Source organism: Poecilia latipinna, unplaced genomic scaffold (assembly GCF_001443285.1).
Source record: "Poecilia latipinna isolate Pla-1442-1.1 unplaced genomic scaffold, P_latipinna-1.0 Scaffold986, whole genome shotgun sequence".
Lineage (NCBI taxonomy): Eukaryota > Metazoa > Chordata > Actinopteri > Cyprinodontiformes > Poeciliidae > Poecilia > Poecilia latipinna.
The window spans coordinates 105,925-131,886 of NW_015113602.1; the positions used below are offsets into that span (position 1 = coordinate 105,925).

At 40.7% G+C, this 25,962-nt stretch overlaps 3 protein-coding genes, 1 long non-coding RNA gene and 1 other non-coding gene across 10 annotated transcripts in view; 4 read left to right on the top strand and 1 right to left on the bottom strand.

The window, feature by feature from the left end:
• The window catches only part of coro1b (coronin, actin binding protein, 1B), a 15,551-nt gene extending 12,042 nt beyond the window's left edge, over positions 1–3,509 (top strand). For 3 of the 4 annotated variants that reach the window (XM_015050336.1, XM_015050334.1, XM_015050337.1), the window contains 3 exons: positions 231–321; positions 526–675; positions 2,674–3,509. The gene's annotated coding sequence lies outside the window, so the exon portion shown is untranslated. Of the gene's footprint in view, positions 1–193; positions 322–525; positions 676–2,673 lie in introns of all 4 variants that reach the window. The other variant, XM_015050335.1, reaches the window with a different exon arrangement.
• The window catches only part of LOC106958440 (uncharacterized), a 24,270-nt gene extending 4,061 nt beyond the window's left edge, over positions 1–20,209 (bottom strand). Inside the window, exons 1-2 of the long non-coding RNA XR_001427150.1 lie at positions 19,802–20,209; positions 2,687–2,698 (exon numbers count right to left, since the gene is read on the bottom strand). This is a non-coding gene — a long non-coding RNA (uncharacterized LOC106958440). The remainder of the gene's footprint in view (positions 1–2,686; positions 2,699–19,801) is intronic.
• trnaa-cgc (transfer RNA alanine (anticodon CGC)) lies at positions 4,308–4,379 on the top strand. The gene has a single exon. It is a non-coding gene; the product is annotated as a tRNA-Ala (tRNA).
• On the top strand, positions 4,639–19,680 carry dtx4a (deltex 4, E3 ubiquitin ligase a). Of its 2 annotated transcripts, XM_015050332.1 has the most exons (9): positions 4,639–5,041; positions 5,267–5,481; positions 7,959–9,144; positions 16,408–16,469; positions 17,084–17,245; positions 17,347–17,408; positions 18,028–18,348; positions 18,438–18,527; positions 18,614–19,680. In XM_015050332.1, the coding sequence occupies exons 2-9, from the start codon at positions 5,274–5,276 to the stop codon at positions 18,842–18,844; spliced, it is 2,322 nt and encodes a 773-aa protein (XP_014905818.1). In that variant the 5' UTR covers positions 4,639–5,041; positions 5,267–5,273; the 3' UTR covers positions 18,845–19,680. The 2 variants fall into 2 exon arrangements, with proteins under 2 accessions (XP_014905818.1, XP_014905819.1); XM_015050333.1 differs by lacking the exon at positions 4,639–5,041 and having other exon boundaries at positions 5,060–5,481.
• Positions 20,210–21,201: 992 nt separating the features above from the next.
• On the top strand, positions 21,202–25,773 carry msantd1 (Myb/SANT-like DNA-binding domain containing 1). Of its 2 annotated transcripts, none has more exons than XM_015050328.1 (3): positions 21,202–23,289; positions 23,404–23,700; positions 25,118–25,773. In XM_015050328.1, the coding sequence occupies exons 1-3, from the start codon at positions 23,036–23,038 to the stop codon at positions 25,428–25,430; spliced, it is 864 nt and encodes a 287-aa protein (XP_014905814.1). In that variant the 5' UTR covers positions 21,202–23,035; the 3' UTR covers positions 25,431–25,773. The 2 variants fall into 2 exon arrangements, with proteins under 2 accessions (XP_014905814.1, XP_014905815.1); XM_015050329.1 differs by having other exon boundaries at positions 21,204–23,289; positions 25,139–25,773.
• The last annotated feature ends 189 nt before the right edge of the window (positions 25,774–25,962 follow it).

Genomic DNA, 25,962 nt, shown 5'->3' on the forward strand with positions numbered 1-25,962 from the left:
TGTTTTTTTTTTTACATGCTGTTGATCTCAAATGTTTAATTTATCAAATATGTGTCACTGTACAACTTAAAGCATTTCTACTACAGCTACTAGGTTCTACTGCTGCGGCTTATTTAGAGCGTCTTTTTTTATTATTGTTTTATTACACAATGTCTCATTGTGATCATCTAAAGTTGAATGTTTTGTGCCACAGCAGACTGACTGAGGCTGCTCAATTATCACTTTGACAGGAAACCAGCAGCACTGAGAGAGATCTGCTCAGCTTCCTGTCTTTCAAGTCATTGCAGACGGCGCAAAGTGCGACAGAAATAGACGTCTTGAGTATGTACAACACTATTTGCTTTTTAATTGTTTGAAATGGGAAGCATAGCATTCATCCTGTGCTGATATTGTTCACAAATAAACAGGCTGATAATGCGATGCGGCAAATTAGTTAAGTATAAAATGTGGTTTGTTAAAGTGACTACATTCACAAACTGAGTTCTAAACGATCCTTTGCTTTTGTGATTTTTCTATTTTCTATAGGCTGCAGATGTAAACATACAGATGGATTGTCGGATGAGAAGCTCCAGGTTCCGTTGAAACTACCCGGGTTTTTTTTTTTTGACTGTACACTTCAGCTGAAACAAAGGCACTTGAGATTTTTTCACACTCAGCTGAAGGTTTATCGCAAAGGTAAAGTATCTTGAAAAATAACTTTTAGAGTCTATTGTCAGACCTGCACACATCACATTGACAATCATCAATTGAAGTTCAATATTTGAATTTCATTCTGTTTTAAAACTATAATTATGTGCTACTTAGGAAATAGTTTGGAAACCACTGAATAAGTTAATACGTTTCACATGAGAGTTAAATAAAAACCTGCAAATTTGACTTCATATACAGAGCTGTGAAAATGTACACGCCCCTCTCCGGACGTCTTCTGTTTTTGATTCATTGTCACATCTAAACGTCAGTGATTTTCGATTTTATATTGAGTTACAACAGGACCGGCTAAGGTTGAAAAACTAGGGGGCGGGGGGAAAGCAGCTCCTGATTTTACAAAACTCGTGTAAAACATGTCTTTGCTGTTGAGCACATTTTCTTAAAAGGTAAAGACTGGGCAGTGCAAAGTGGAAGCTGGTTTCATCAAACCAAGCTGCATGCAATTAATGATCCTCAGCTAACAAAATCTTTCATAAACAGTTTAATAACATGCATTGTGCCTTGAAGAGGTTGTTTTATATTTTGGAAGGGAAAGTTTGGGAAAATGTTTTGAACCTTTAACATCATACTGGCAGTACATCTTTCTTATTATTTCATTTTTAATACATTAAGTTATCCCAGGGCAGCAAACCAACTTATACAACTTATATCATTTTCTTAACCTTCAAACCTCTTCATGTTTGCATTGGTAGGTTATTAACAGGGAAGCAAATAATTATTTACACTGAAAATGGAGGTAGGAGGCAGTGCGCCACCAGTGAACTTTCTATATGAAACACGTACTGGAATGAACTCAAAGTGTTTCCAGTGAGGTAAAAAAAAAAAAAAGCAGCTTCTCTGCAAATAACCATCCAATACGAACATGTTAACAATGAAACGTTCATAAAACAATGCTTGCATAGACTTCAATATGACTTTTTGAGGCTGAAGTTGCTTTAAGACGCCTGAAATCTGATTTGGTTTAGGCCAATATTTGACTAGCTTCAGCTTCTGGAGCCAACTAATCTACCTTCATTCAAAATTAGGACAGTACAGGAGCTTTCTACTGCAGCTGGGATCTTAACTGCCTAAAACCTTTTGACAGAACATAGCTTGAAAAATGTCTGTCACAATCAGCAGACAATGTTCCCAATGATTCTGTCTGTTTCTTTGCTTCGTCATGAGATAGATATGTAGAATTTTTATCATCAGCATTACAGCTGCCGCCATTATGCTCCACTTGATATGTGTGAGAAATTTCATCAGAAATTGCTTTGGGTTTATCTCTGGACACTGAAACAAAAAAGAAGGGAGTAAAGAATGGTAGAAAGATGTGGGAAAGGATGAGGGGGAGAAAAGGGACAAGAGCAGAAGAGAGAATGAAGCACTGAAAAAACACAAGTCAGCCCCCTGGTAGTCTGAATCTAGACCTGCAGAACGAGAAAAACTAAACTAAACTGAGAGATCACAACATAATATGTTTTAAAAACAGGACTGCTACAGTTGCCTTTGCTTTATTCAGCTCCCACCTTAGATTTTATTTATTTCACTTTAATTCTTAAATTTATTTTTTTTTGTCAAAACTAATCACTGGGACCATTACCAGCTACTTATTTTTTTTATTTGCTTATGTACTACAATGGGTGCCACTGTTGAGGTCTCTCCTGATTTCAGCGGAGGACTGCATTTATATACAGCATATGTAATTTTAATTAATTTATAATTTTGTACATATATCATTTTTGTATAATAGATATTTTGCGTATTTTTACATCTACATGTTATGTACAGAAAAGCAGCACAGGTTACATGTAAAAAACTAACACTTATAGCATAAATTTAACAGTGTTAATGCACTTTGTAGCTTAACTAGAATATGGTTAATGTCCCAGCCACAAACTTTCCTTTAAAAATCATAAGGAAGTTTATGCAGCGTAAGTTTCATGGTTTTACTTATTCTAAATCTCCTTTCTCTCCTTGCCTCAGGAAAATGCCCGACACTGTGGTGATTCTTTCTCTCGTCCTGTTGGTCCTTGTTGTACTGCTGGTTTTCTTCTACAAGAAACTGAACAAGGAGGCAAATAACCAATACACAGTTCAGAACATAATATACAAGGAAGGTGGGGTCAGGGACCGGGTGAGGGCCGCAGCACTGGCTGTGGAAACACGTCTCGGCGTCCAGGTGTGGCCTCGCGGACACGACGAAGAGGAAGAGATGGAGGAAATTCAGGACGAGGAGGGAGCAGTGGATTCTGGAGACAGCCAGCACCAGAGTGACGGGAGCGGCACGGACGGAGAGGATGAACAAGAGGAGGATAGTGTGGACCACAGCGGTAGCACAAAGGAGAACGAAGGAGATGACTCAGATGTGGAGGGCTCAGAAGCAGGGGAGGAAGACAGGCTGATAGACAATAAACCAGAAGAGAATGAGGAGGTGGGGGGTAACAGTGAGGAAAAGCAGGAGTTAAAAGTAGAAGGTAAAGCAGAAGCAAGTGGTGGTACTGGATTGTTGATAGACCTAAAGCAGTTCTCTGGGAGTGCTATCTGGTCGGAGCAGAACGAAGATGAGAGTCAGGGTGGTGATGTGACTGCACTGTGAAAACGTGAGCAGAATTTATAAGGTGTAAAAATGGGCTATTTATAAAGAAAAAGATCACAATTTCAAGTAAGCCAGAGTGGAAGTCATACCATTTGAAAATAAAAATCAAATTTAGAAAACCGTGTCAGAACAGCTTCAGCCTCATAATGTTTTCTTTTTTTTTTTTTTATCTTCATGCCTTTAGTGTTGACACATCAGGGGAAAACACAATGGCTGAATGAAGCTGTTCTAAATATGCATTTAAATGGTTCTTGTAAAGTTTGTGTAAAGTTTCTCATTTTGGACTTTAAACTATTTTTTTAGGAAACAAAAAGATATATGTCAAGCTTTTCAATGTAAACGGGTTCATAATATTTTTCAGCTGAGTAGTGATTAACTCTCTTTGACTATATATATTGTAAAAGAGCAACAACTACTCAAAGGTGAATATTTCATAGTAAAATAAAGGCTTTTTGTTGCTGTATTAACACTTTGAAACAAGGTGTTAATATGCTGAACTGTCTGTGTCATATGCTCATGATGTACATGTTGCTACAAAACAAAATAAACTACAAATTTAAATGTTTTTATTTCATAATTGAATTCTTTTTAAATAAACTTTTCAAAATAAGTAAAGCTTTTGGATTTTTCTTGACCAATTTTTAAGATATACACATTTTCATTCTACTGTAGTGTTCTTTTCATTTTAAAAGCTATATTAACTTTAAAAATGTCTTACTTTTTATTTCAGAATGTTTCTCTTTTTCTCCATTTGTTTTTGTAAATTCTTAATTTTAGAAAAGGTCTTTTTAAACATGTAAATTAATAATGCAATTTTGCAGGCCATTTTAAAAAAAATAACTACCAGCAAATTTTGTGTTTGTATCTAGTTATTTTCCCCCGATAGTATTCTTTGTTTCTGTCTTACATAATAAAAAAAGATGTTAATAGCGAATCATTATTCTAATAGCGCTGGATAAAGACGGCACATACGTCATCATCGCTACCTTTATATTACAAAGTTGAAGCCGCGTCTTCCAATGGGGATGTAGCTCAGTGGTAGAGCGCATGCTTCGCATGTATGAGGTCCCGGGTTCAATCCCCGGCATCTCCACAACTAGGATTTTTTTTTCCTTTTCTTTGAGCTATTCATAATCTCTTATAATATATAGTAAAATATGTCGCTACCATAGTATGACACGGACAAATTTGTTTTTGCTACATGAAAATTAATAAATATGACATCAGTTTCTGATTGGTCAGAGAGGCTCTTGCTAGATTCTGATTGGATACTGGGCGTTCTCTAAAGAGGGCGATATTTATTTTATATGGAGCTACCTTATGGAGGTATAACAGATTAGCTAATAAGAAAATCCTTAGTACAATTAAAACGACAGTATCAATTTAGCAAATGTTCTCAGTTCTCACACAATAATATTTGCAACAGTTCTGCAATTCCTCTTAACGGCGAAGACAATGGTCGTGGAAAATCAGGACGATCCACCGATACATAAACGTGCTTTTTCCACAATCACAGTCAGAATATACCTGTGGCTTATTTACATGGGCTGGTGCAATCAGTTTGCGTCTTCCTCTCTCACCCAAACTTGACTGTTCCAAAGAAATGATTTCAGCAGACGTCACTCATCTGCATAGGGAGTAAGATGCAACCATCCTGCGAGCAGGCTCCTCGGAACCTGAAAACCTCTGTGTCTCCTCCAGGGAAAAACACTGGGCCCGCCGATTGCTGCATACATCAGACTACAAACATGGAAGGTACACTTTGCACGGACTGTCATTCCGCGATGTGCGCTTATATCCGCATCCAGAGGACGCATTTAGGTTGCAAGATGGATGCAAAGCCGCCTTGCACAAGGATGCACGTAGAGGCGGCTGCAGGGCGTCTTTAAATACCCCCACCGCTGCCAACACCTCTCGCGGTTCATTGTCGGCTCTTAATGCCCAGCTGTTATTGTGCTTATTTGTGTTTTGTGTCTGCAGGAGTAGGATGTTACTAGCATCCGCCGTGGTGGTATGGGAATGGCTGAACGAGCACGGACGCTGGCGGCCGTACAGCCCGGCTGTATGTCACCACATCGAGGCGGTCATCCGGAGCGACCCGCGGTGTGGTAGCGTGGTCCTCGGCCAAGTGGACTCTCGCCTCTCGCCCTACATCATCGATTTACATTCCATGCACCAATTCCGACAAGACACAGGTGAGAGTCAGAGCAGAGCGACTTTGGGTGGAACAGTGACATGGACGCGAAAGGCCTTTTCTTATTTCTTCCCTTTGTAACGCTCTTGTTTGGATTCCCTGGAAAAATTGTCTTGCATGGATTTGTCCTCTGATGATTTGACGCCTTGTTTGGTTTGTTTCCATATGATTTGCATAACCTTACGCGTAAACAGCATTTTAATTCCGCACATTGCTTTTTTATTTAGTAGTTTCTTTAAAATACTCAGTATTTACATATGGGGCCCATGTGAGAACGAAATTGACTAAAGAATGGGCCTCAAATGAGATTACATAACACCCTCGTGTTAATTTCAAACATTTAGCGTTTGCCCTCTGAAAAGTTAATGTATTTAATTTTTCATATGCAAGTCGAACTTAATTTATGCATGTTTATGACACGCAGCCAGATATATTTCAAGGGTTTAACTCCATTAATTAGAATGATTAGAAAAACGTTAAACAAAAACAGATTTTTGATAAAGAAATATTCTTCTGTAGCCATTCTTCTTCAAATTCACTGTAATGCAGACCGCTACAAGAGACCTCTCCTGCCAACATGCATCACCGTCTACAATTACTCTTTGAAGAATTTGAGTCTGAGATGTGCTGATTTAAAGGGCCCATGCAAACAAAACCTAAAAGAATATAATGTTGGAGGTAAAAGCAACAGTAACGAGAGAAATAATGTGTCAGATATTGATTTATTATCGACTTCAAAATCTGAAGTTTACAAACAGAATCAAGGAAGAAAAGTCGTGATGAGGTTGTCATGGCTTTGGACACGTCTGATAGGAAAACTGACCCATTTGAGTTAAGTGGAGGAAGGCCTGTGGATGTATTTGGTCTAAAAGGAGCAGTGTCATTGTCCACAGTGAAACGTATTCTGTGCCAACATGGACTGAAAGGCCACACGGTGAGAAGGAAGACATTACTTGAAAAGAAACATAGAAAAGCCAGACTGCAGTTTGCAAATCCACACAGACAAAGACAGAGTAAAAGATTCATGTACTGCTGATTGTATCAGATTTCTTCGATGATTATCCTAATTTCGGATCATGAAACTGTTTAGGATCACGTGCGTCACCTTGTGATAGGAACAGAGCAAGAACACAGGCTCACAGACACGTATGACGGAACTGTTTTGTATATTCAAACATTTCTACCTCACCAGCTCATCCATCTGTAACAAATCAAGGCCTTCCAGCAAGTCACAATCCAGAACACTCAGCGTTGTTACCAGGGGCAACACGTTTGCCCAGATTCACAGCAAGTAAATAAAATCGTTGTTGATTTTTGTCAGGGCTACACTCACCTTGTTCAGTGCAAATAGCAGTGCAGTAAATTGTGTCTACCTCCTGTCATACAACACCAGGCTGTTTGTTTAGTAGTCAGGAGAGATAACATCACTGCATGGACTCTTTTCAAGTGAGAATGTGTGGAGTAGCTATGAGCTGTCTGCATGTTACCCTTTTCAAGTGAGAATGTGTGGAGTAGCTATGAGCTGTCTGCATGTTACCCTTAATTTGAGTAAATTGGGAGGCATTCTCATAAAGAAGAGAAAATAATAGCTGCTTTGGACAACTTTTTCAGCATTTTATTTTTAAAAAATCAATACTCAGAGGGATTTGTGGTATTTTATCACATTTCTCTTGTTGAATCTATCAATATACAAATAAGAGGAATTTGAGAAAGTTCAGGTATTTACAACCAAGTGAACACATAATCCCCACAGAAAATTTATTGAATATCTAAGAGGAAGTTGCGTCATTCAGGGCCAATGAAATGCCTTTTATGGATTTTCTCCTAATTGTAAAATGTTTAACCTTCAAATAATATTTTGCTTTTTGTTTGTTTTCCAAATGTCCACATATTGATCAATGTGTGTTAAATATTTGTTCCTTGAACACATCGAACTTTATGAGGTGACGATCAGCTACAAAGACTGTAACTTGTGTGAAAATACAAAGTCAAATAAATCAAAATACCTTCAGAAAACTATTGATCAAGACCGAGACTTTAAAAACATTCAAAGAACGTTTGGCTCCTTAGAAAGAAAGGCTGAAGGTACAAAGCTGTGAAATCTGTTAAATGACAACAGTCACTGTAATATTAAGGTGTAAAATATTACCTTGTTGCAATATTTGGTAGAATAAATATTGCAGGCACCATGGAATTAAGTTATCTTTAAAAATATGTGTAGCCAGATGGACTTTTCACTTTCCATTCTGTCTTCTCTAGATATAGTTCTTAGCTCAGATAGAGTTTTGTTGACATTCAGAGGATGGAAAAGAAAGAGAATAGTGAGGAAAAAAGGGTGATAACAATCAACTTCACCAATATTCAACCATAATATATATGGTGCAACACAGGTAGGGTTCATCCAACCGTGACAAGAAGTAATAAATTATCTTCCTGACAGATACAGATCTGCTATCTGTGGTGTGATTCTTGCTTCAGGTACCCTTCGACCTGTTCGACGTAGCTTCTACGATCCCACCACAGCACCAGGCCAAGGCTGGTTGTGGGAGTGGGAGAACGACGCTGGCAGTTGGACAGCATACGACACAGAGGTGGGCATCGCCATCCAGGCAGCTCGTGATCGTCAGCAGCCCTGGCTGGACCTGGCGCCGCTGGGGTTTTGCTACCTGATTGACTTTGAAAGCATGACCCAAATCAATGGGCAGACGCAGCGCTGCCGACGGATCCAGAGACGCGCCGATCTGGCATACCCACTGGTGTCTGGACCCTTACCCAGATCCCACCACGCATGGGGACCCGCGTCTATGCCCGGCTATGGAGGACTGCTCGGCGTTGACGTTTCCGGTGTAGGCATGGGGATGAGGATGAGCAGCGGTGGGATTGGGAATGGGAGCGCTTACCCAAGCGGGGCACTCCCCGCTTCGGCAATCACTTCTTTGGGACAACCCTGCGCCTGTCAGCAGTGTATGTTGGTGCTAAGTCTCAAAGCAGGAACAATGTCGACTGCCCACACTCTGGGCCGAAGACCACCGCAGACTAAGCCACCCAGTCCCAAATTAAACAGCTACCCCATCCCAGGAAGCTCTTATTCTCTGACTCTGCCCCGGCCCCCATCGCTGTCGTCAAGATCTCTCTCTCCTCACAGGACTTCTGGTTTTGGGGCGACTGGTGGTTACAATGTAACTGGTATGGGAGTTCCAGGAGGGATGGGGGTTATTGGTGCTGGTGGCATCGGCAGTAACACCTTCGGGTTTGGAAGTAGCTTCACACACTCGCTTTCCCTGCTCGGACCAGCTACTGCTGCCCTCTCCATCTCCTCAACTCGTCCCCCACCTCCTCCTCTCCCACCACCTCCTCCGCCACCTCCTCCGCCCTCTACAGCTCCCATGTCGGCCTCCATCCCTCCGCCTCAAACCTCAGCCTCCTCCACCCTCTCCGTCTCCTTTTCGGCCCCCGCGCAGCAAAATCCAGCCCCGGCTCTCATCTCAACAGCTGCCTCCACCTGCACGCCGTCGCCTTCTGCCCGTGTTCTCGGTCCAGTGTCTTCATCTGGTGCTGCTGCCTGCGCGGCCCCCTTGCCGCCGCGGTCCAGCCTCGCCGGTCTGAGTCGTCCTGCCCTACAGCGCATCGCCATGGCTCAGTCGCGAGCACTTATTGCCTCCGGGTGAGTAGGAAAAACGTGCAATGTAGCGAGGTTGTGCTATGTATGTAACTTATTGTTAGATGGATTGCTTTACGTGTTTTGGTATGTTTTCATGCACAATTTGGTTCTTCATGAACAAAATATTTGAGCCTGACTCCCACAAGGCCAATTTGGTTTCCTTTTGCAGCTGTGTTTCCTAAAAACATTGCAACATACTTTTAACTGAGAATTTTATACAGTTTAAGTATATTAAATGTCATTTCATTTTTGATCAAAATGCAATTTTGTTTATAGAAACACGCTGCTAGGAGTGAGTCTAGACTGCAGAAGTGTTTTTGGTAAATTAGCGAATCGTGTCTAGCATGGGCTAGCTATCAGCATCAAGGTATGTCGAGGTGTTGCCATGTCGCAGTTTTACAAATGGCAACATTTTCCACTTTGCTGTTCCTAGGATTTAATGTTGTTTTAAAAGATGCCAGATAAAGTGCTGTAGTGACCAACATTTTATCAGACACTGTTGCTTAAAGCAGCACAAGCTTCGCCCCTGTTACTGTTACTGCACCCTGCCAGTCAGCTGGCCTTAAACAAGGCTGCTGTACTTTTGTCCTTGCTCAAAACAAAGACAATTTCAGCAGAAAATCAGATATTTACATTCTGGGGTTTATAAGACACATAACCTTTTTGTCACTGTCTTTTATCAACTCACACTAAACATTTTCTGTTTTAAATCAGCAAGAATTACCTAAATTATTTCTATTTGGTAAATGTCAGGGGAGTAAGAAAGAAAGAGAGAGAGAGAGAGAGAAATAATTTTTGTTCACATGCACCAAGATTACTACGCCTTTAAATAATTTGGGAATACCCATGGCTACTGAAGTTTCTGATAGATTAATTTGCAACATTTGAGTGAACTGTAGGAATTACAATGTAATATAAGGCAATGCCTCAAACACTCTGCTTCCTTATTGGACATCATGAAAGCATCCTGTAGTAAATGACTGTTTATATCTTTAACATATGGTTTCTTTCTTTTTCTTTCTTTATACATATATGGTTTCAGCTGCATACAGTATGTTCTCTGTTTAGATGGTACAGTTTTAATCTATGCTCAAGAAAACTGCTTTGGGAGAAGATCCGGGTCGTGAAATGATTTGTTCAGGAAATTGAAAATGCGAGTTATGGATTCTCAAACTATTTACCCTCATCGCTTCTGTATCACTGAATCCCATTTAAGACATAAACAAACTCACTGGGATGTTCTTTTATAAAACTCATGAACTGTGAAGTTTCACAAGTTCCAAAAGTATTCAAGGTTTTTTTTTTTTTTAAAGTAAGCGATGCTGATTTAAAAGTAGATGTTTTGTTTCCTGTGAAATGAGTTGCTCATAACAAGAAAAAAACTGTTTCTCAACTTTCCTGATAAAATTATCGTATCGCAGCCGTATGTAAGCAGAAGATGTGCATTTTAAAAGAATGCCTATGAATTATGATCACAGCACAAACAGACTGTATGTAAAAGTATAGTCTGTACCCTAGGAATAAAATTAGGCATTAAATTCGTATTCACAAAGCAGAATTCTGTTGACGGTGTTTTATCAGGTTAGTTGTCTGTGTATTAAAATTGAGGGAGCTCAGAGAAACAGCAGGTCATGTAAGGAATTACAATTAAAGGAATTCCCTGTTAATTAGTCCTTTATACACAGCGTCTTGCATCGGTGCTCACTGGGATTTGTGAGCGTTTAATCTTTGAGACAAAGTTCAGCAGGCTTGTTCATATCCAGGCAAAAACAATGATGGCCATTCATGTTGAAGGAGCCGAGTTCGCACAAGTGGTTTGCTCTCGTTTGCAATGCAAATGTTCAAGTAATGAAACCGCTCAAAAAAAAAATGCTTGAATAGAACTAAAGATAACAAAAAGGTTAAACACTAAATATAAAACCAGCATACAGTAAGGTTTGCAAGTAGATACGCATATTTTGGAAAATTTGCCTAAAAGTTTATTTTTATTTTTTATCAGAATTGTCTGGCCATCTCATGGGTCTCCCAGGATCAACAATTTTTTGTGTACCTAATATTTCTGTACAGCATAAGTTTTCAGCCAAATACAACAAGGAGTGATTTAGGTTTGTCTTGATGTTTTTGTTTGAGTTGTATTTATTTCAATGTACCCTGGGCTTGGCTTGGCTGTGGGTCAAGGATTGTTAACTCCACTTTCCCTGTCATTTTACGCCAGTAAACAAAAAGGTTTTGTACCTATGGACTTGATTTATGTACAAAAACTCAACACTGCTAAAGTTTTGAATCTACTCCCAGTCAGTGTGCAAAGGGCATTCCCACAGTCCAGTATTATTGATTATTGTTTGTCTGCTTCATCCCTTGACAACAGTTCACTGTTACATAACAGTAAAGTGGATTTGTGAAGAAAGCTGCACTGAGCAACAGACATAAATCCATAGAAAAACAGTGTGTTCAATTAAGTTGTTTTCTGAATGGACGTGGTTCTGCAGTTCATGTAGAAAGTAAACAATGACAAACAGTGTTCTGACCGTCTGTTTCCACCTATTTGAAAAAAAAAAGTTGTTTTTCTGGATTTTATGCTGTATTCCATTGTCTAAGTGTCACCCATTCACCAGCCTATCCACCCATCGTCTGTGATGTTTCTAACTATCATATTTAAAGCCTGACCACTGTAGAAATATTGGTCATAAATTCACAGTAAACTTCTGCGTGTCAAACAAAAAAAAAAAAAAGAAAAAGAAAAAAGGAATTTAAAACTTTGAAAATTTGAGTTGGGAACAGATGTCATTTTAAAAAAATAGGATGTATGATTTATTGTCCCAAACTTCCTTTTTCGCAGCGCGACTGTTAAAAAGGAATAACCCGACGTCTTTGTAATAAGGTGATTTTCAGGTGTAAAGTGAATGACACCGCTATTGCCAAGTGCCAAAGCCAGGGGGCGCTGGTTAGTCGTCTCACTTTAGCTACTGTTTTAAATCAGTTTCCCTGTTTAAGGCTCCTGCTGCTTGGGTTGTTCATGTTGACATTTCTGTTACCTCCATGTAATCTGATTTCAAATATAACCAAATGTTGTCTTCCACTAGAACATATTTATAAATAATGTACAGCTGCAAAATTAAACGAAAATGGAGGGCAGCGAATAAATTATTCAATTTCATTCGGCATTATTCAGATCCATGTTTTCTGCTCGTGGGTTTTTGAGAAGAAGTTGCCTCAGCTGCAATCATAAATGAGACACTACCTCATGCAGAGAATCATTCCCATGTGACCAAATCCAACTGTGGCCCGGCACAGTGACCCGACTTTCACGAAGCCTGGCATTACCCAAAACAGCCCTGATGACACACCACTTTCACAGCCACAGAGCGGCTTAATACACACACACAAAAAACATGGGGATTAATATTTTTTTACCTCAGATAATCTGTGAATTTTATGTCGGGCTCACTGTGTGGTGACCTGCGACTGTAATCGTCGCAGGTGAGAGTGTCCGCCTTCGCAGCAGATGGCCGAACCTGCTGCTGCGGTAAAACCTGGTGGCACGTCACAGATAAAGGGCGATCCCGTCACTCCAGTATTCAGCACTCACTGTTTCTATTTCTCTATTTGTAGAACCTGAGGTGGATGGAGAGGCTTAACTCTTTAAATCCATAGTTTGTGTCATTTCTAAGCCTTAGTTGTTTCCAGGATGGCAATACGGATCGTTGGAACATATTTAAGTTTATTCTTTAGTAATAGTCCAACCCTCTCAATATTCTCATTGTTTTAATATGATTAAATCAAGAGATTAACTTAAACACAAAATTCAAAGTAACATTCTCTTGTGGTGGAGCTGGTTTTGAAATGAAAAGGGACTCGTTGACCAAAATGTGCATAAATACACCGCCTTACAGAAATATTCGTACCCCTGGATCTTTTTGCACTTTTTGCTACTTTACAACCATAAATGAGCTTTACTAAGATTTGATTTCTAGAGTAGACTGGAAATATGGTGTCAACAAATCCAAATATACGTAAAAACTCAGAAATGTCCATAAGACAAACTAAAATAAAGTATATGTGCAGATTTCCTTTTTGGACCGAGGAGCACACCCGTCCTCCTTAGGTGTGAATCTTACAAAGTGAGATTCACACCTAAGGGTCACAGGCCTCAAATATAGAGAAGTAACACCAATGACTAAGCGAAACAAAATTATTTTAGTTATGTCTCTATTTCACAGCTGGTTTTCTGTTGACTTGGAACACAATGAAACATAGCTTTCAAGTTCCATTGTATTTTGCTTTATAGTCAATAGAAAAAATAAATAAATACATAGTAATTGTTTTGCAAATGCAGTGGACTTGTGAAAATTGACGTTTTTCCAGCGTAAACCTTCAATGGGAATTTAGCGTCGTCTGCATTCGAGGTTGTTTTTACGTGGCTTCTTATCTCGTCAATTCTGGGCTGCAAACATACGGAAATTGAACAGTTTGTGAAAGATTGTCGAAATTAAAAACAATACACACATATTTTAGGCGTACCGCAGTGGATGCTCACTGTCGACCTGATGTAAGGAGATTCTGAACCAAAAATACTATCTTCTCCTTCCTCAAGAAATTGATTGCACATCAGTTATCAAAATCATGTGTTATCTTTTAAAGGAGGGCATAATGTGCAGCGCTTGGGAGCAGTGAGGTTGTTTTTTTTATTGTTGTTGTTGTTTTACATGCTAAACTCACTCCACAAATCACATTTTGATTTCACAGCACTATGGAGCGCAGCTCCTCTAATCTATTATGTCTGTGGTTGCCCTTGCTTGCATTGCTTGGAGTTAACTCGAGCAAAATGAAAAATGACCTTGATTCAATTTACAAGATTGGTGAATTCGGATTGGATGCATTGTAAAGGGTAGCGGTTTAAAACGAACTCCGTTTCAAATGTGGTTTGGTGGAGACAGTACTGCAGTGAAATGAAACAGATGGTCTGTAAGTGAATCGTTTAAGTCTGGGGGGGGGTGAGGGGTCTCCAGCGTCACAGGTTATCACAGTGACGAAAGCTGCACCTGTTGCACACACTTTTGCTCTCTCGCTACGCCGTGTCTGACGTTCGTCCATCGTTTGTCTCCCATTGGTTGTTCTGCTCCTGCTGCCAGAGTTTATCCCCTTCAGTTTGAGGTATGAGCTTTGCATCTGTAAAAAGCATCTGCTGCCAAATACGGCAGCTTGTGCGTTTGTCATCATCCACTGCTGCAGATGGAGGCTGCCCTAATGCTACAAGATTAGCTCAGGATCAAGGCAAACGTGACTAGGTGACATGCTTTTCCACCTCTTTTTATCCTCCTTTCCTTTCTCCTATTTTCTCGCCTCTTCTCTTAATGTTCCGATCACATCACTCACATCTTCCCGCCTGACACCAAAATGTGCTTTTTGGGTAACGTAAGGAAGGGGCACAAACTGAAGAAGTCAATAGACGCGTTGTTGGTAAACAGCATTCAGTGACAGTGTGTAATCAGATTGACCTATATTGGAACTGGACAGCACAGGGAGTTTTTTTTTTTGTTTTTTTTCTTCCCCCAAATCAATGTTACATCAGTTAATTGGATGAAGCCATATTTTTTTCCTCCAAGTATACTTCCAGTCAAGGAACAAGGATCTCAAACACACTAGTTTAGGAATAATTTTATTCTTTTCGGACTCAGATCCGTTTGGACCTGCTTGGAAACCAGTTCTGTGAAATTTGAAATCATCAGTTTTAAAATTAGCTCTTGTATTTCTGATGTGAGGAATGATAAAACATCCAGGAGTTATGCCAGAAGCATGTTAATGGTTACGTAAAGTGTAGGCTTGAGTGAAACATGTTGTACAGTATATATATATATAACTTTGATTATGTATGGAAAGTTGACCTTCCAATACCAGGTTTAAAAGTCATTCCTGTTTTATGCTTTATGATCAATTCTCTTTGGAAAAACTCAAATCAATCAATAAAAACAATCAAAAACATAACAGTTTGACTTCCATACCTATGATTACTTTATGCACACAAATTAAGACAGACAGTTTTTAAACATTTCTAACGTTCAAAATGTATATTTTCCTCCAGCAGACGTTTGTTTTTGACAGATTGCATAAAAATTATAGAGGACAGCTGACACTTAACGAAAAAGCTACATAAATTGAGGCAAACAGTACTCATTTTATGATTACAGCCTAATATCTATGAGCCCCAGATATATTTCACATTCAGTCTTCATTTATAGCGATGAAATACGTCTACATCTGTGTCGATTTTGACGTTGAATGCTGCTGCTTGAGCTTCTACCTGCCAGCCCTTCAGCCGCCTGGCAGAGTGACGTGATAATTCACAGGTAATCCCCTCCCGCTGCCAATCCCTGGCCTCTAAATGGAGTTCAATCAACAGATGGGAACAGGTGGCTTAGCCCTTTAAAAGCAGGGGGGGAGAAGTAAGACAGCAGCACACAAGCGGAGGAAGAGTGCAGCAGAGACAGAGGTGGTTCACGAACCGCGTTAAAGAAAGACAAACAGTCCCACGACTGGACTTTTGTTGCTGGAACATCTCGACTCTTTGGTGCATTGAAGCTAGGACGATGACTGTTATTAAACATGGCAGACCGTAAGTACACGCCTCAGACGGGACAGCTGGTGTTCCTCGCAGACTGTGTGAGACACATTGCAGATTTGCGCGGATTTTTCACCTCGTATTGAGCAGACGCAGTGAAAGAGATGCTTATGTGGACTTATCATGCTTATGATGTAAGTTAAACACAAATCAAAGCTAGGAGATTCAGATTTTGTTTTCTTACTTAAAAGTTTGTCTCGCTGTGATTGGCAAATGTTTAATCTGATGATTAATGTCGCTCAGTACAAGATTTGTTTTGGGTTTTTATTAAATAATGGTTCATATATTAAGTCCTTTTCAGTAACATCTCAATCAGCCAAGGGTTTGATCAGACTGTTAAGCCCTAAACAGTTTGAAGTGGTAAATCTGGATGAGTTATAGGACAGTATGTCGAGTCCTAACACGCAGCATCTGCTCCTGCCTCCACATGACTCGGCAAAAAGCCTCTTAACCTGGTGACACGTATTGAACCGGAAGCGAGCATATGCTGCAGTCAGCTGCAGCTCTACCTGTTTACATGTGACTCATCAGAATCTGACGGCTCGGCCTTGTGCTGAGCTGACCCGGCCAGTCGGTCATGTGGCTTCCTTCTGTGGCAGCTGTGTGTCTGCGGATTAACAGGAGTTTGTGTTTTTCTCGTGTTTCAGAGTGCCAACAGTTCCAGTAAAGAACCTGAATGGATCCAGCCCTGTGCATCCTGCCCTGGCAGGTAAAAATAAACAAACAGCCTCATCAAAAAACATTAAACTGCTTTGATAAAAACAAACAAACAAAAAAAAAACCTGTAGTAGTGAGATAATTATGAAGTGGAATGGCAAGTGGAAAGTTATTGTTAATAGAAACCTATATGAAGTTCCATATACAGTTATGTTTGCTGATTGCCACAAAACACAGAGGGGACAAAGCAAATATACGGAAGGAGCTACGATCAGACGCAATGGAATGGGTTCGCTCAAAATATATTTACGTATTAAAGTGGCCTAGTCAAAGTCCAGATGTAAAGCCAAATTATAATAGGAGGTAAGCTGTGAAATTTGCTGTATTCGGTTGAATCTGTCTGGGAGAGACAGTCTTTAGATGTGCAGAGCTGGAACGTACACCAAAACTATATTGAATCAAGGGAATTAATTACACAAATATGTCACAGTTATTGGAGTTTTAATGGTAAATATATGTAATTTTCCATCCATTTCACAACTATGAACTACTTCTGACAAATAAGACGTACAGATGATAAAAGGTCGAAGGTGCATCGCTACTTTCGCAAGGTACTGCATTTCGAAGGCAGGATAAATGTAACCTCGTTTCACTGGCTGTTCGCAGGTATTACGGGCATCCTGATGAGTGCTGCGGGACTTCCTGTCTGCCTCACACGCCCTCCTAAGCTGGTACTCCACCCCCCACCTGTCAGCAAGAGCGACATCAAACCTGTGCCTGGCTTGAGCCAGAGCTGCCGCAAAACCACAAAGAAGCAAGCCCGAAAAGGTGGGCCTCTCAGCTTGTGCTGCGGTGTTTGTTTTTGACTTGTTTTTGACTGACAAAACCTATAATAAGCTTCGTCTATCTTTGTTGTTTTTTTCTCACAGGCAAAACACCAGAGGAAGTGGTGAAGCGTTACCTTCAGAAAGTCCGAAATCCTCCAGAGGAGGTGAGTTTGCCTTGTGTTAAACATGTATTTTTGGTTTGTTCTGACTTCGTGTACTTTAATTGTTTAAAAGGTAATAGAAGTTTGCCACAATTGGAGTAATTTTTAAGTCGGTGACATGTTGAGTTGTTTTTAGGATTACCCTGAGATTAGCTCTATATATCTTCTAATTAACGTCCCGTCCCTTGCAAAGATAAGCATCCCTGATGCAGTCAGTACCATGTTTCATAGAGAGGATGATATATTTTGGGGGATTCCTCTCTGACATGTCTGGTGTATCCCCTACGCCAAGCATGTGCAAACTGTAAACAGAGAGCAGAGTCCACCTTTTCATTGAATACCCTGGAAAAGTTTTTACTGCAAATAATTCCTTTAAGAAGTACAACAAGTAGTAAGTTCACCTGGGCGTAATGTGACCTCAATGTCAGTACAGCTGTGCGTTGAGAGCCTCAGAGGTTTTACCAAACTCACAGCATAATCAGGGAACACAGTTATGAATTCATAAAATACATTGACATCTGTGATTGTAGAGTCACAAAATATCAAAATGTCTCCAGAAATAATGAAATGGACAAAGATGGATGGATTCCTAATACAAACTTGACTCATCTTTCCTCGTCAGGACTGCACCATCTGCATGGAGGCCCTGGCAGGACCTTCGGGCTACAAGGGCCCCGGCGTGGGTGGCATCTCCCGGGCCGAGTCAGTGGGCCGTCTGGCACAGTGTGGTCACCAGTATCACCTCCAGTGTCTTGTTGCCATGTACAACAACGGCAACAAGGACGGCAGCCTGCAGTGCCCCACTTGCAAGACCATCTACGGGGTCAAGACGGGCAACCAGCCCCCAGGCAAAATGGAGTACCACGTCATCCCCCACTCGCTGCCGGGACATCCCGACTGCAAAACCATCCGCATAATCTACAACATCCCGCCTGGCATTCAGGTGAGAGTCGGGACATACTTGAAAAGCAGAAATGTAAGCAGAAGAGGGGATTTTAGTGCTTATTACTTTGGGGATGTTGTGTACTTCAGGGCCCTGAGCACCCAAATCCAGGAAAGCCGTTCACAGCGCGTGGTTTCCCCAGACACTGTTATCTCCCCGACAGTGAGAAGGGTCGCAAGGTAAATAAACATGTCCTGTTCCTTATGACTTTACCAGAACAGTAATTACCCAGTGAGCAAGTTTCACTTTTAATTTCCTCGCTCAGGTTCTCAGACTCCTCCTGGTAGCGTGGGACCGCAGGCTCATCTTCTCCGTAGGCACGTCCAGCACAACCGGCGAGTCCGACACGGTGATCTGGAACGAGGTGCACCACAAGACCGAATTCGGCTCCAACCTCACGGGCCACGGGTACCCCGACCCGGGCCACCTGGACAACGTGCTGGAGGAGCTGAGGGCTCAGGGCATCACCGAGGAGGAGTGCCTAACCAGAGACTGAGCCGACAGACGTTTGGAGCACAAACGGCCTGACATAATGAGACTGATGACGGAGTTCTCTGAGCTATTTTCTGACAAAGGGAACAGATTGATTGTGAATTAGCAGCTGTTCAAAGAAACTTTGCAGGAATAGTTTCAGCTTCTGACGACGGAGGCAGATTTCTTTTGCTGTTCTGATGCTGAAAACGTGACAAGGCCGCAAGGCTTATACAAGTCCGCGGTAGTTTAAAAATGATCTGTCATTTCTTACTGAGAGACTTCGTAAGAGAGAGGCATGATGAGAATGTAACTGAGGTTATTTTATTCTCTTTTTTTTGTAATTTTTGACATGTTTACCACTGTTGCTGCTTTGCTGGACTCAGAGAGGAATTTAAATGAAGGTAAATGTTGTTGTTTTTTTCTTTTATGTTTTTTTCAGTCTTAGTCAACAAAGCAAAACATTTTAACTTGAGTTAAATCAAATGTTTAACGGGATATCTGAGCATGGATATTTGCTGACCTCTAGTGGCACTTTTTCAGAACTGCATTCCTTTTTTTTGGTCTGATTTATAAATGTATTCTTGTATATTACAAATACTTGATATATGATGTTGGCTACACTCATTCTTGTTTTTATATTTTATGTACCATTTTATTTTATACGTTGTTTCACTGTTTTATTGGCTCGGGCCGACAGTGTGCTGGTGTACACAAGACTCACTTTCTTCATGAACCTCAATTTTCAGGATTTTGTATTTGATAAGCTCACAAGTGAACATTCCCTAATTATTTGTTCCTCAATGTAGGTGTGCTTTTAAAAGCATTCTGTGTTTTATTGTTCAGGACTAAAAGACGAAAGCCGTGATTCATTCATAGTCCCACGAGGAGGAGCAAATTCACCAAAAAGCTAGGATTGAAATTTTAGAACCCTCTGCCTGCCATCAGATTTGCACAGAGCTACTTAGCAGCAGAAGAAAACAAGGTCGTTTGCATCTCATGGGTTTTTGTGTGTCTAAGACACAAAAAAGACACCAGCCTTTAGTCACACTACAGAATGTGGTCAATGTTGTTTATTTTATTTTTTGTCACGTTCGCTTTTTAATCATAAGAAGGTGCAAAACGACTATCATGATGCGGATTCGGTTTTGGCCAAAGTCAGTTTGCATTAAGTGGACTGTTTTACTGTGAGGTATGTTGGAGGTGCGTTGGGTTATACTGATGTGGGTCAACATTTATACTTTATGATACTTTATGTAAGTATGTGTTTTACGTGCAGATTTGAATTAAACTGTTTTCTAAGAGAGCAAACTGAAGTCTGACGTGGTTTATCTTCATTTTTGTCCAAATGTGAGTATGCTTGAGGAGATTAATTGTAAACACTTCCAGTATGGAAGTACTAGATATTTATGGAAGAAAGTGGATTTTGTATGTAACCCATATCTTTGATTTTTCACCCAACCCTTTGCTTTGGTTCTTCACCCTGCTAGTTAACCTTGTGATGACCCATTTTGAATTTTGGGGCAAAGGTTTACAGATTTCCATTTAAAATGTCATGGCACTATAACAAGATTCCATTGGTCTTTGGGAGAGCAATGGCATGATGATAGACCCTCCATTGTGCCTAACCGTGGCGATTAGGTCTTTTTTACATGGTATTCATTAACCCAAAGCACACCCCTAGTGTTTATTTGCAAAACATTAATCTTAGACTCATCTATGAAAGAGAGGCAAGACCACAGCATTACAGATTCTTATCTGGTAAAACCCCAGATGGCTTTTCAGACTTGTTGATTTGACCAAACTTAACCTTTCACGTGAGCGTTCTTGTTGCAAGTATTGTGCTGAAAGCTATTGGTAATGAAAGGGCATATTAATGTATTTCTTTCAATTTTATGCATTAAAGCAAACAAAAAGAACATGTTCACAAATATTTTTTTAGGCACTACCCTTGAACGCTGGTGTAATAAGACACAAACCGTGAGAAATTTGACCAAATAGTTTATATTGGTTTATAAGCATGCTATACGCATGGCACCTATAGTGGACACAAAATGCGGGGTTGTTCAGAGAGCTCAGAAATATTCTGACTTCAAGAGGCATTCCTGTTGTTTTTCTGTAAGATCTGAGTGCAAAGAGAATGGGACAATCACTAACGATAAAGCTGCTTATGGTGGGTCGGGGTTAGGAGAAGACCCCTTTAACCAAAACGCTTACCTGACTAAGCCATCAGAAATTCATTTAAATTTACTTTGCAAGATCATTACTTGACTTTTCTTAGGATGAGAATTTTCACATTTTATCATTCTTAGTTTATAAAAACCAAAAACAAAACAAACAAAAAAAAACGTGGTAGTCTCTGCTAAATCAGTTGCTGTGTATGAAAAATGTAAAGCCTTGTACAGCAAATGGCTAGATTATGTAGATCATTCACAATACTGACTTCCTCCTCTCAGGATGAGCAGTTTATCTGCAGATTAGTCTGGTTTCTGGATTAGCTGGTGGGATTACTTCCACCGTAATGAATGAGGAATTTACAGAAGCAACTAAACACAATTATAAAGGTCCCCAGCCTTTGAAGAAGAGTCAGCGTTGGAAAAGAAACAAGTCACCCGATGAAATGTGACAGCGACGCGACAGAAACTGTGAGCGCTTCAGCACACGTAGGCCACTTCAGCGCCAGTTCCAGAAATGTTGTCGCTCTGATGATGATCCAGAAGGGTTCACGCTGAAAACCTTTCAGATCAACTTTCCATTTCTCCTTCGTTTCTGCAGCGACAGAGCTTTGCTTTAAGTGGCAGATGTGATGCTTCAGTATGTGGAGGAGTTTAAAAAAAAAAAAAAAAGAAGAAGAAGCACCAGGCCCGTCTGCTGGGTTAAAGAGAAGCAGATGGGTTAAAGGATCTAATGGGGCCACTCCTCGGTTAAGCCGGACCGACAGCAACTAGTGGCACTAATGTAGATGAAGTGATAACGGATGACTTCCATTACTGCATCGCTCTTCTGTCTCCGCTCTTTTATGGTTTGGTGGAGGGGGAGAAAGGGGGACAAGACACAGCAAAGGAAGGGGAAAAGAGATGCAGAAAATGACACACTGGTGCGTATCTCAACATGAAGTAGAGGAAGAAACGGGAGGAACTGCAAAGAGAGAAAGAAATGCATTGTGAAAGAGTAGATTAAGGTTTGCAGAAACCTCTAGGCCGGTGGGGGGGGGGGGGTCCTCAACTGGTCAGACAAACCCCTCCTGCAGGGCGCTATTGTCCACCACTCACAGCTGTGCAAAGAAAGCTGATTACAAAGGGCAGCAGGCTGTATTTCTCTGCAGTTGATCACCACATGTTGCCATTTTTTGCCTGATGTCTCTCCCTGTAAATTCCAGCCTTCGGAGATTCACACTTTTCCCCAATGAAACGACTTGCTTCTCTCTTTTTTTTTTTCTCCTTTTCTTTTTGTGAGGGTCTGAACTGTTTGTCTGCCTCGTCTTTCTGCACAAATCCAGATGCAGCAAAATCCGCCCTCCCCGCAGCTCCTCAAAACGACTTGTCTATTATTAAAAGCTTTTAAATGGAGCAGCGTGTTGGCTGACTACCAAATCCATTGCCCTGTTGCCAAGGAAACAACACATTCGTGGCCGCTAGTCTTTTTTGCTCCTTTTTTTTCCCACCCCTCCCCTTCCCTTCCCTCGAGGCTCATATTTCAAGAGTGTCAGCAATCTGGTGTGCTCACACTGCTGCCTTTCAGCTAAAAGCTTTTTGTGCTGCCAGTGGAGCAGAATGGAGGGCAAAAAAGAGAGAGCGGATGGGAGTGGTTAGCGAGGAGAGGGGGAGGGGGCTCGGAGGATAAAAAGGCCCTCTCTCACCGTTGCCAAGGCAACTTGATGTCACGGTGACATCACGCAGTATTAAAAGCTTTTAACCGGATTTCTCTCCTGCCTTAGGCCCCATTTTGAGTCCTCTTTCAGCTAGGCTAGGGGGAAGGGCAGAGGCAGGCAGGACGGCTGTGGCTGTGCATGCTCTCTCACATGTATCCCTCCTTCCCTGCAGACTCAACCCAGCCCTTACAACAGTAAAAAGACTTTCAAATTCAAGCTCTAAAGCTCCTATCTTTGCAAAAAAAAAAAAAAGAAAAGAAAGAAAGAAAGAAAGAAAAAGAGAGAGAAACCCACAGCCAGCACAGGCCAAAAGAGAGACATAGAGAGAAGGAAGCCAACTCCAAAATGGCAGTGGACGATAGTTTCAGCTACCTGATGCCAGGCCACAGCGAGAAACACAGGCGGGCCCCGAACTGGACCGACGGCGAAATGAAGGCCCTCCTGTACGTGTGGGAGGAATTCCACAACGAGCTGAAAACCAGCAAGAGGAACGCCAAGGTTTACGAGAAGATGTCCCAGAGGTTTTTCCAGCTCACCGGAGAGCAGCGCTTCAAAGAGGAGATCAAGATGAAAATCACTAACATGTCCTTCCAGTTCAGGCAAGTGCTTCCATGTCCAGCAGCTGTGACTCCACAGGTCCAGATGTTGCCCGACAAGTAAAAAAAACAAAAAAAGAAAAAGTAATAATCCTTCCGCTTTCTTTGTTCTTACAGGAGACTGAAGGCCACAGCCAACGAATCGGGGGAGACGCCGGACTGGCCTTACTACAAGGCCATCGAGAAGATCCTCTCCAAGCCTCTGGAGAACGGCAGGGTGAACTCGCTGGAGTTTCAGGCCTCGGCCGCCGGTCCCTCCACTTCGTCCCAGTCCACAGACAACCCCTTGTCCCACCAGTCGGAGGAGGGCGTGATTGGATTCCTGCCAGAGTACACTGGCTCCTCAGATGAGATGGAGATAAAGCAGGAGCTGGACTCTTTGAGTTCAGACAGCGAGCACATGCTGGGCTCCAGGTAACAGGAAAACCAAACACCCGCGTACAAGCGTGCTTTTCTATCGTAAGGCGACGCAACACATTTTAGGCTCTTTCAACTATATGCTGCTTGTAATTGTTTGTTACTTATATTCAATATTTGTTGCCGTACTGTTATGTTATTATTTTTTGGATTTGGATTTGAATGCCACACTTGAGAAAAATACTCATTAGGACTTAGAATAACTGAAATAACTGTATCTATTTGTTTTTTGTTTGTTTGTTTTTTAACCTCTGGCAGACTTAGATTTAAAATGATTCTGGCAGGAAGTGAGGCAGGCATGAAAAAAATGAGTATTAATTTCGGAAAAATAAATCATAAAAATAAAAATGGAGGCTATGCCCTCTATTGGTATTGCAACTCCTCTTGCAACTGTATAACATTTTCTTGTATGTTTCCACTGTTATTTTGATGATTTGTCCTTTGGTGATGCGTCTTTAAACTTTAGCTGCTTTTACACTCAATTTTAGCCTCCCACCTGACCATTTTAAGAGAAAAAAAATTATTTTTTATTTATTTATTTATTTATTTTATTTTTTTTGCTTTAATTGAGTTGTTTGACTTAGTCACAAATTAATTAAGAAAAACACACATTACCTCTAGGAAGCCAAAGATCAAGATATTTGATATAAAAGCCAAATAGAATAAAAGTAACATTACAGTCAAATAAATGATAAAACATTAACTATCACAGAGAATCACTAAATTACAGATGAAATACTAATATATAAATGAATTGTGTAATTATTTCTATGTAAGAAATAAGATAAAATAGAGATAAATAAATAATCAAGCAAAGTTAAGTAAAATACAAACTAAATAAATGCCTTTTTAAAGGCTGGTGGTGAACAAGTACCTTCACCCAACTAAACCCAAACTTAAATTGGATTTTTAATCATCTAAAGCGCCCCACAGCAAAACAATGCAAGAATGTCCACAGTAATGAAACGTTGGACCTTGACAGCTGCCTGCTCATTTTTAATCATCGGTGTTTGAAGGTTTTGGTGATCTTCAGCACCAAACCAACCAAAACAATCACACATTTAATAAGCATCACATGACATGCAAACAGTGCTGCTCCTGGTGACTGCCAAATTTGGAGACATTAATCAATTCTGCATTGCATTTTATTTTTGCGCAAGGCTGAGACAAAATTAACTGAAAGCAAAAGTTTTTTTGAACTGGTTTTACAGTAAGAGGGATTCTGTTTTTAAGTATGAGTTCTAGGACGGTTTCTAGTTCACATAGGCAAACATTATTAACTGGGCTTACAACAGATTTTTCGTCACTAGTCTGTTTTATTTTTTTTACTTTTTAAAGAACACACTATGTTCTTGACAGGTAATCATTCCTTCTAAACCTAATTCCAATCTAAAATCGTTGTAAACCTTTATAGATGTTCCTCTCCGCTCCTCAGCTCCCACCCCGTCTCAGCCAGGAAGAGACGAGCCAGAAAGTACCTGTCCCTCAAGAGGAAGAAGCTGCAGGTCATGCAGGCCATGCTCCAGCAGCACAAGAAGTCCAGCCAGGCGATAGAGGAGACGTGCCGGGAGCTCCGACGATCCATGCACCAACAGAACCTCCTGCAGGTCCAGTGTCTGCAGCTGCAGGAGAGGATGATGAACCTCCTGGAGAAAATGGTACAGCTCCCCAGCTCAGCGTCAGCGGTTTGGAGTCAGAGCGGGGCAAAAGATCCAGGGAAACCGTGAAAGGGGCGGGAAAAAAAAAATAAAAAATCACGGAATCTCCCAACGCTCATAGGAAAAGCAGGTTCTTTCGTTCCATGTCTCACCTGCAGTATTACATACAAATTAGACAATAACTGTTATCACACCACAGATAAGGACTACCAAAAAAAGATACTTTCACCAACTCTGTGGGGGTGCCTGAAAACAATGATTAAAAGAACTAAAAGGACTTTGTTTAAATTTTAGCATCCACTGTATGTTGGGTTACAATATAGTTAGTCTTTTTTTTTTAGCTTAGAACTAGTTGTGTAAAATATTTCTCAATTACATGCCAAGTATCCAATTAAAATAACTACAAACAGTCTTTTGAAATCCTGCCTTTTTGTTCGCTGTGGCTTTTGTAATTACATATCAGGATTGTCCTTTAGCAACACAAGCTAATTTGCAACATCATGAGGCAGAAATCGAATTCACCGGCATTGAAGGAAGCGCTTTGAGAAAAGAAGAACCAACACAAATTCTTTTTGGAGTCAAGATTTGTTTTCAAATCTTT

What these genes read in the sequence shown, in the direction of transcription:
- dtx4a (XM_015050332.1), top strand. Translation starts at nt 5,274, where the DNA reads ATGTTACTAGCATCCGCCGTGGTGGTATGGGAATGGCTGAACGAGCAC. An exon ending in CCAATTCCGACAAGACACAG is followed by an intron (nt 5,482 to 7,958) that starts GTGAGAGTCAGA and finishes TTCTTGCTTCAG; the next exon opens with GTACCCTTCGACCTGTTCGA. An exon ending in AAAGAAGCAAGCCCGAAAAG is followed by an intron (nt 17,246 to 17,346) that starts GTGGGCCTCTCA and finishes TTTTTCTCACAG; the next exon opens with GCAAAACACCAGAGGAAGTG.
- msantd1 (XM_015050328.1), top strand. Translation starts at nt 23,036, where the DNA reads ATGGCAGTGGACGATAGTTTCAGCTACCTGATGCCAGGCCACAGCGAG. An exon ending in AACATGTCCTTCCAGTTCAG is followed by an intron (nt 23,290 to 23,403) that starts GCAAGTGCTTCC and finishes TTGTTCTTACAG; the next exon opens with GAGACTGAAGGCCACAGCCA. An exon ending in GAGCACATGCTGGGCTCCAG is followed by an intron (nt 23,701 to 25,117) that starts GTAACAGGAAAA and finishes AAACCTTTATAG; the next exon opens with ATGTTCCTCTCCGCTCCTCA.